General features: G+C 36.9%; 1 protein-coding gene across 1 annotated transcript; it reads right to left on the bottom strand.

The window, feature by feature from the left end:
- Positions 1–1038: 1038 nt before the first annotated feature.
- On the bottom strand, positions 1039–9100 carry LOC141587088 (E3 ubiquitin-protein ligase APD2). Its single transcript, XM_074408508.1, has 10 exons — positions 8631–9100; positions 6882–6988; positions 6581–6706; positions 6366–6456; positions 5981–6055; positions 5763–5845; positions 4195–4341; positions 2784–2850; positions 1925–2264; positions 1039–1550 (listed from the first exon to the last, which is right to left on the bottom strand). Exons 1-10 carry the CDS (start codon positions 8878–8880, stop codon positions 1475–1477), a joined length of 1362 nt encoding a protein of 453 aa, XP_074264609.1. The 5' UTR covers positions 8881–9100; the 3' UTR covers positions 1039–1474.
- Positions 9101–9704: the final 604 nt, after the last annotated feature.

Here is a 9704-nt window from a genome sequence, read left to right as displayed (position 1 = left end):
ATCCCAATTCTTTTTGTTAGTAATTGAGCATTAAGTATTGAATTGATGAGATTGGTTTGTTATTGTAGACGCCTTTGCTGACCATCACGATTATTTTGTGAAATTTTACAACTTACTGCACTTTTATTTGAGGCAATATTCATTCAATAATTGGGGATTATGTCAAGGCATAATAGGGGATTTTGATTTCAAGGATTTTTTTCAGGGTGGTATTGGTATTGACATGTCTAGTGCTTTGTTGATCTTTATGGCTGGATCTATTATATCATGTATTTCTTGAAATCAAATTGGGGTTTGGGTAGTGGTAGTGTTGTAGGTTATTATTGTCTTTTTGTGCGAGGATTGCAAGAAATTTTGGGCATTTTTTAGGAGGAAATGAATTGATAATTTAGTATTATTATTATTATTATTATTATTATTATTATTATTATTCAAGGAATATGGGATGAGATGAAGATCAGGACATGCTTATTGCTTACCTGAAATCAACTCAAGACTTGTACTTTCCTCTTGTTGTAACTGGTGGTATGGCAGACGAAGGGAGATAAAGCAGAGGCAAGTGTTGTTTGGAGATGGTGGAGAGAGGTAGATGGTCAAGGGTGGATAAGCGGTGGTCGACGATTATGGAAGGATTCGAAGATGTGTGGAGATAGTTGTTACACTTGTTAGTGGTGGTTGATTGTTAAGTGAAGATTGTGGAGGTTTATACCAACGTATTTTTCCGGTGGTGAGAGTAGGTTGTTGAGATTTGGCGGTAGAGTGGTGGTTGGGTTGGTGGAGGGTGAAGCGTGGGGGGTAGAAAAATTATGAAGGAAGGTGGAGTTAATGGAAATAAGGAATGATAAAGTGTTTTTTTACTTAAAAAATAACAAGGGTGACCTGTTCTTTAGGTTGCCCGTCTACTAAGAGTGTTATGGGAAGAATGGTGGATATGATGGATTTAATTGGAATTATCGATAGGATGGAGTGTTATTTGCAGGGCACCTATACGATGGATTATTCCCATGAAATAATCCTATTTGTTAGTACAGTTTTAACTTCGAGGAGTAATCTAAAAAGTGACATTACATACCCAATGGATTTCCTCGTCATGTAAAGATTGTTACATCACCGCGTTTTTAGAAACACGGAATTTAATTGTTACATCAATGCGATTTTTTCAACCACAGTACAGAATATAGACGGAAACATATACCAACATAGCCACCAGAACATCTCCATACCAGCCAAAGGGCCAGCAATATGAAATCTATACTATGACATGTACATTTTTTGGTATAAGAAAAACAGGAAAACTATACAGAGTATAGTGCCACATGGTGAACAATTTTACCCAGAAAAAAATACAAGGCTTGATGATTTACCTTCAGACACACAATGGTAAATCAGTGATGGTTGGGACTTGGGAAGGAAGCAGGTGGTGGTGATCTTGAACTAAACATCCACACAACAGATTGCGGCTTTTATTGCTGTATCACACATTATATATCCTCCTAACTTTCTTAATTTTACGCCGACAAATAGGACAGATACCAGCATCTTCAGCAATTCTGCAACATCAGACCAGCATCAAGTCATCAACCATGTTTTTTGTGAATAAACCATAGTCGTAAGACTCATAACACATACTAAAGCTACCAGGAGAAGGTAGTTGGCACTAAAAAGAGGCTTATGGTCTTTACAAAGAAACGGCAAATCTTTGAAAAGATAAAAAAAGGACGAAATTAAAACTGAAGAACATGAAAACTGTCACATTGCACTCTCGTTTAACATTGAAAAGCATTTGTGAAGGGGCACAAACAAACATCTCATGGCTTTCTAAGCCTCTCGTGAGATAACTCTCCTTACATCCCCCCCCCCCCCCCAAAAAAAAAACAAAGCAAGCAAAGACAATTTCAAGTTTGTGATTAAAACAAGCATATACCTGGTCCCACAGTCAAAACAACATGCACAGTGTCCACAAGGAATGAAGAAGCAATCCTTAGATGCATCGAAACATATAACACATTGCCTGGAGTTATATTTCTTTCCACTCTCTCCAGCCGGCCTCCCTTCAAGTAGCCCATCTTCAAGGTACTCTTGAGCTTCATCGTCATTTTGAGAACCAGAATCATAAGACGAACCTAGGCTAAAGAGATCTTCATCTTTATGAGACAGCAAAGGAGCTCTCTCGGGTCCTGTGTCGGCTTCCCCAACATCTCCATCACTACGCCTTAGTCCTTTCAAGTAATTGAATGCCCATAACATGATTGATGTCATGCCACCTCCATACAAGACAAATTTTCACAGGTTTAGAGGTATGCAACAACAGTAACCTTTTACATATCCTTGCATTATTCTCCCCCCTATCCACACCAAACTACCCATTCACTTTTTAAAGTCAAACTTATTAAATATTGACCTTGATTATATTCAGTCAAATTTTAAAAATTTGTATACCAAATTGACATATTTATGTGTGTTATAAAAAGAGGTTTCGTAAAATTATAATTTCGACGCAAAAAAGTAATATATAAATGAAGAAAAACGTGGTCAAAAAGTCGTCTCGTATACCGTGAAAAGTCAAATGGGTAGTTTGGTGTGGACACAAGGGCATAATTTATAACTAGATCACAGATCATAAGCTAATATTAACACGAAACTGCGTAAATTTCGTCGGCTTGAGAATTGGAGAAAAGCAAACTAATGACGCATGTGTTACTCAATAGTGACCAGTTTCTATAATGCTTGTAGTAAACTTGTCATCATAATGAACTGAGAAAAGAACAAAAAAGGAATTCTACCTATACCAAGAAAATATGTCAGCCAGCGTGGTTCGTAGGACAACTTAACAAAGACTTTGTCTCCACCCTGCAAATATACCAAAATGGGATGTGAACTTGGATAAATAAGAATTGCAAAATTAATAACACATCTTACTAGCACAAACATCCTTCTAATGTGGCCAAACTTACCAAATTGGTTTTAAAAAAAAAGAAAAAAAAGGTTGAGGGTTAATTGCCAAATTGGTAAAAATAAGTGTCATATATGACATATTGGTAAAAAAAAGGTAAAGAATGGTGACAAATTAGCCAAAAACATTCCACTCTATTTAATTTTCTGTTCTTTCTACAAGATTTGACGAATTACCCTTGCCCAAAAGTCAAACTTAAAAAAATGGATGTGAGACTCAAACTAGATAAGTAGAGAACTCAAATATGATCTAAAACTCAAAGTGAACCAACCTGACCCCACCCTGATCTGCTTTCCTACCCGCCGTAATAATTCTACTAAACATGAAGAATTCCAAAATGATCTATATCCAAAATGACACATAGTTAAAATGATTTGAACCTACTCTTATGCACTGACCCAGAACTGCTCATTAAAACAGATCTAAACCCAAAGTCACCCAATCTATCTTTAAGTGCATATTACACCAAAACTGATCTGACTCGAACTGACCTTTTGTCAGATTTACGGATAGAATTTTGAGTAGGGTCACTTGGGTAAGGATAGTTTTGTTAAATGTAGTTGTAAGAACAGTAAATTAAATAAGGTGACACTTTTTTGGTCAATTTGACACAATTCTTATCTTTTTACCAATTTTCACAAGTGACGCCCTTTTTTACCCATTCGGTAGATACCATCCACTTTTTCACCAATTTGGTAGTTTGGCCATCTAATGTACGATTCATCTAGAAAAAAATAAGGCTGAGTACTCTTTCAGTCTCTCTGAGATATCGGAGGCTGCAGGGAAAAACAAGAACATATCTTTGGACCACATTGAACACCTTTACTACAATAACAACAACCACCTCACACCAATGCATCTATGGCTCCCGCAAATTGCGAGGTAAGAGGAGGTTGGATGTACGCAGCCTTACCCTTGTGTTAGCAACACAAAGAGGCTGTTTGCGAATGAACCAAGAAAATTGTGTCGAGAACTGCATAAAAAGAGTGATACTTCACAATAGAAAGAAGCGCATCTACTTTAGTTAACACCTTTAATTAGAACTAATATTACAAAAATTACAAAGATTAAGCTATGTTATCATGACCTGCTGATTTTTCTGAGATCAGATTACAAGATACAGTGGCCTCTTAAACATTTGGGTCACCTTGTTTAAAATCATGCCTACGGCTTTCACAGCCTCTTTTTGGTGCCTCCACTAAATACACACAACACGAATGACAACATGAAAGTGAACTAACCTGCTGTGTCCCTGGAGTAGTCAATACTGCAGCAATTCCACTTGGGAAAGGTATCTTTAGATTGCATGAACCTCGTGTCAAATTACACTTGTAATAGGAGTTTGTAGTGTCATACATGGAAGATTTTACAGACAACTGCAGTTCGACCTATCAAACGGAATAGGAACAGAGTAAGTTTAAGGGAATATAAGTTGCCAATGGGAATAGAAAAAGAAAAACGTAAAAGAGAAATAGAGAGCAGAGCATGATAAAATGCAACACGAATGCATAAGAATTTTGATCTAACTTCAGAATGATGCCTTTTCCCGGAGGAAAAAAAAATCCAGCTGCATATTTCATTATTGAAGCCTTGGGATTTTTCTTTACTCCAAAAAAAAAAGGAAAATATATTCTTAAAATAGATTGTTGTTGAAGCCTTGGGATTTTGTCAGGCAAAATAGGGATATGATCTAGAGTATTAAAAGGGACTCCAAGGCGATCACAGGACACATGTATACAAAAGGAATGCTGGGCGAATTTACGCCCTCAAGGCTCAAACTATCTTTCAAGAAACCATTCAAAGACTTGAAGTAGCAAAAACAGAGCATTGATTTCCATGGAAACACCATGAGAAATATGCACCTACTTACTCCAATAAGTCTCGAAATTGTATTTAAGGTGAAAAAGGTAATCCAAAACACTAAAACGCCTACTCATCATCCGCAAACCACAGCAACTTTCCATAAATTCTTCACAAAGACGGTATGGAACTTCTGGAAATAGCCTCATTGTTCTGCAAACATAAGGGTAACACTTCTCTCCAAGGCGCACTGAGGCGATGGGGACCCAAGGGGCTAAGGCGCAAGGCGCGAGGCGAAGGCGCACGCCTTTTGCACACGAGGCGCACTGATTTTCCAAAAGAACAGCCATATTTTACAATGAAATTTTGTGCGAGAATAGTCCCTTTTTTTGTTTTAAAGAGGACTAACATGGTTTTAAAAGTGAAAATTAAGGATAAGGGGGAGAAAAGAAGGGTAAAATAAAAGAATTTTGAAAAAAAAATGGAATTGCACACTAATGCGCCTCATGTGCGCCTTGGGTGCGCCTCACTAGTTGCGCCTTAGGTGTGCCTTTTGCACTCCATGCGCCTCAGAGTGTCGGATGCGATCTGGTTGGCGCCTTACGCCTCAGGCGCGCTTTTTTAAACAAAGTTCATGACTGACATAATAGAATCATGAGGAATGTGGATCTTGGACGTTAACTTCGATTGATTTAAGAAATTTCTACAGGAGCAATATTTCAAAATCTTGGTATGATGAAGTATGGAATCACACAACAGAATCTCAACTGTTAGCTCCCACAAGCATCATATACATACAAAACTACAAAACTTATTCACACATTTTGTTTTCATTTAGCAGCTGGATTAATAGTCGGCTATCCCAACTGATAAATTAAATCTAGGCCTTTTCAGTTAAAACTAATGATACTCGGTCATAAAACTCTTTTATTAAACAAGAAAAGCAGAAGATAATAATATAGCACAGTTAAGTGTCGTTTTCCATCAGAGGAATAGGTCACTGAGTTACCTTAACATCCTCAGAGTTCAAGTTCCCAACAGCAACATAATAATCATTCGATTTAGGTATATCTTGCACAATGGTCCCATTTCCTGTGAGAAGGAAGACAATCAGCATCAGAATAGCTTCAGTCTGGTATTAACTTAGCGACGTCATATTTAATAAGTTGATGGTAATCTAGAGCTTCTAGAGCCTTTGATTTCTAGAGCTCCACCTCTTAACCTTACCATGCACAACGTTCCATGACAACGTGACATCGGGATATGATGGATCCTCAATCCACTCGGCCATTTCTTCAACTCCTGAAACACGACAGATACAAGATAAATCTTCTTTTCCTTCTCTCCTCTCTCCTTTTTCCATCTTATTATAGGTTCTGAAATAGACATGATTGGAAGTTGTATTTCCCTCCCAAGCAAATGCGTTGCTAAATGGACAGTCCTCTTCTGAGAACATTAGTTTGATCCTCACCATATAAAAAATAAAAAATTAGTTAAGACAATGAGCCTTCAGTCAAAATGTTGAAACTTGAATCTCTCCACGAGTCCACGTAAAGAAGTAATGCTTGAAAAGAAAACCAGAAGACAAGATCTCCTTGAAACAGAATGATACCTTTTGCTACTATGAGTAACAAAGAGGATGAGGTTGGCACATTGTATGATATGTTAATTTGTGATCCCTCATTCAAGAAATATACCCATTCCTATAAGGGGAAAGATAAAGATTAATTTAAACGCGAGAATATAAACTAAAGAAAAAAATGGTGAGTGCATCTTAAAGACAGAAAACGCAGTGACTCAAATAATTTATTTCAGGTAGGAACTTGCCTCATGGGACTCGGGCTTAACTGAAGCATATAGGGTCTCGGACCATTTCTGGGTGACGTCTAGTGGAGGGGCTCTGTAAAAACCATAAAGCACTGGAGCCATCTCTGGTTCCTTTAAATATTCCACCTTATCCACCAAAACCAAACATGTACGCCAATGAGACAGAAAGATAAAGAAAAGAAATTGTTCTCACATGCTTGTATGCTACTCGGCAGAAAAAAAAAGTTCATGCAATTGAGGGGCATGCACAGAAGAAAGAAAAAATGTATGAAAAAGTAGTTAGGTGCTATTGAAAGGTTACCTTCAACTGACGTACAAATAATGGGTTAGGCTGTAGAAGAATTGAGCTATAGGGGCCAGTTTCTAAATCCTCAGAACCAAATATACCCATAATGAGAGTCATAGACACTGCGATAAAATATTTCTGGTTGTCAACAGGAAAAATAATATACGATTAAGGCATGGAAACAAACTCATAATACAAGCATAGCCATCTCACTACCAAGCAAAATGTCATAATAGGTGAGAGTGAGAAACAAATGCAAATACATGCCAAAAGAGGAGAAAGAAAAGAAACTATACAAAGATTACTCTGAAAAAACAGACACTAAACATGAAGTGGTAGCACATGTATAAGAACAAGTACACAAGAAAATATATAAAACGGTCTAACATATGTGAGAGTAGGTCATTACGCGCATACAGAAATAAGGAATGCGTAAGTGTCTAGATTGGTCTCACCTAAAAAATGTTTTGTAGAGTCAATTGAGCAAATTTACCAATTAAATCACCATAGCCATACAACGTCCACACTAAACCAAACTGGAATTTCAAACAAGCTTAACGTTCCCTTTTAAAGTAATAATATCAATTCATAACTGTACAATCGTAACAGTTTGCCACCACAATTGTTTAAATTTCACATTTGCTTTGAGATAATATTCTATTTTGTTCAATAAGCCTCATCTGCTATTTCTTGTAAGGAGTCTTTTGATAAATGTGCGAATTAATTTGAGAAATTTAAACAAAGAATCTACCAACACTAATAAGCACAACTTGAAAGTTAGCATAATTCCTATCAAGAGAAGTAAAAAAAGCAACATCCTAAACCACAACATAATCTTATTGCCTTCTCAACCCCCTGGATCTCAACTTGAAAATTGGATCAAAACAAACAATAAAGTTGGAGGATAGAGGACCCTCTAAGGTTGAATTAAACGTGACGATCAATTTTTTAAATAAATACACCGCATCAACTAGAGAATCCTTTTTCCGCGTTTTACAGGAAATGAAAAGGGAAAGGTTGACACACCACAGTTCTTTAGAAACTCATAACCCTTTACCAATTTCTTCTAGCTCTTCCAAGAGAATGGCGACTGACTAAGCGGAAAGATTAATTAGTGAGAACACACCCCCACCCCCTGACGCAGAAAATAAAAGATCAAGAACTCCATTCCACCAAGTTAGAGAAAAATCATAGATAATATATTAGGTTATGACAATGTTCGTTGGCAGATTCATCTTAGATTGAGTTTTGACGATCTTGGTTAGCACATATTCTTCTAAATCGAGTCGTGACAATCTTTTGCTCATTCAACAGTTTAAAATACTTTCCTCCTTATGATGTTTGTGCATAAAGTGGCTCTAGAAACCTTGTGAAAACAAGGAAAACTTCAAAGTATTAATGAAATTTGCCATGTTAAGGCTTTGTTGTTGGCATGAGTAGTAGCATTAAACACACTGTAGTAAGTCTCGAGCAAACTAGAATAATTATTAGGAGACAAATTTAGGCAACGATACAGAATGAGTTAATAAGAAATGCAGTGAGACGACGTCACCCAAGTTTGTGCAAGGAATCTAATTGTACATCCATGAAGCTATGCTGTCAACATTGTACATCCATGAAGTACTAAATATAGAAATGTTAGGTGTGTCACCATAAACACACTTAGCATCTAAGCATAAGACTGGTTTTAGCCCCAAAAGAAGGAAGAGTAAAAAAAGACACAAATTACGAAATAAGACGGTTGTAAAAAGTAAAAGGAATTACCAAAGAACCAGAAAGTGAGAATAACGATGAGACAAGAGAAAGTATCATCACCGCCGTGATCATCAGAAGAAGAATAATAGAAACCCAAATATCGCGGAGAAGAGGGCTGACGAACGAGATCAGGCGGCGAAGAATCCTCTTCTCTCGCCGGCATCATCGACGATGATGAGGTAGATGGACAGTCAACACCCGCCGGAAAATACGATGATGATGACGACGGCGGCGGAGTAAAGGAGGAGGAATATTCCATTGAAATGAGGGGATTTTTACAGAGTTAAAACCCTAAGAGAGAATATCCCGGCATGTCAACACTGTTGTTTCGTGCTGGTGGAAGCAATGGTACAACACCTCTATCCTGATTGGGGTCTGTGGGAGATTGGCAAGGAAGAGGGACAGGTGGTCGTTGACTACCCGCTGTTTTTGAGAAAAGGTAGTTCATAAGTTACCTTAAAATTAGGAATGTAAAAATTGTTAGATTACCTTTTGAAAATCATTTTTTAAAAATTACAAATTATTCGAATTTTTTATTAAAATAATATTTAAAAATAAAATATTTGTCATTTCGGATTGAAATGAAAAATATTTGTCAAAATGGTGTCCACGTAGGATCGGAAAAACTGAACCAAAAACACACGCCACTAATAATGGCGTGTTTGCGTATGGAGTATTTTTTTTTTTAAAAAAAAAAAATCAAAGTATTGAACCCGCCATTAGGGATGGCGTGCATAGTACTAAGACACGCCATTAAGTTTGGCGTGTTTCTTTTGTCTTCATTTTCCTAATAAATGTCAGTTGATCTCCTTCATCACTTATACTGAAATACAAGCTCCATCATCAGCAGATGCACTTCAACCAATTACACGGATGATTTTTTAAAATAATGTTCAAAACTTAAATATTTATCATTTTGGGTTGGTTTTGAAACTATTTGACAAAATGGTGTCTACGTAGGCTCAGAAAATTTTGAACCTGAAACACGGGACAAACCCGATGTTGATAATGGCGTGTTTTGTACAAAATCCAAAAGAAAAAAAAAAATCAATTTCACCTAAATACGCCATTAAGAAGGGCGTG

This window comes from Silene latifolia, chromosome 6, assembly GCF_048544455.1.
Source record: "Silene latifolia isolate original U9 population chromosome 6, ASM4854445v1, whole genome shotgun sequence".
NCBI classification, from domain to species: domain Eukaryota; kingdom Viridiplantae; phylum Streptophyta; class Magnoliopsida; order Caryophyllales; family Caryophyllaceae; genus Silene; species Silene latifolia.
This window is presented reverse-complemented; position numbering and strand designations above follow the sequence as displayed.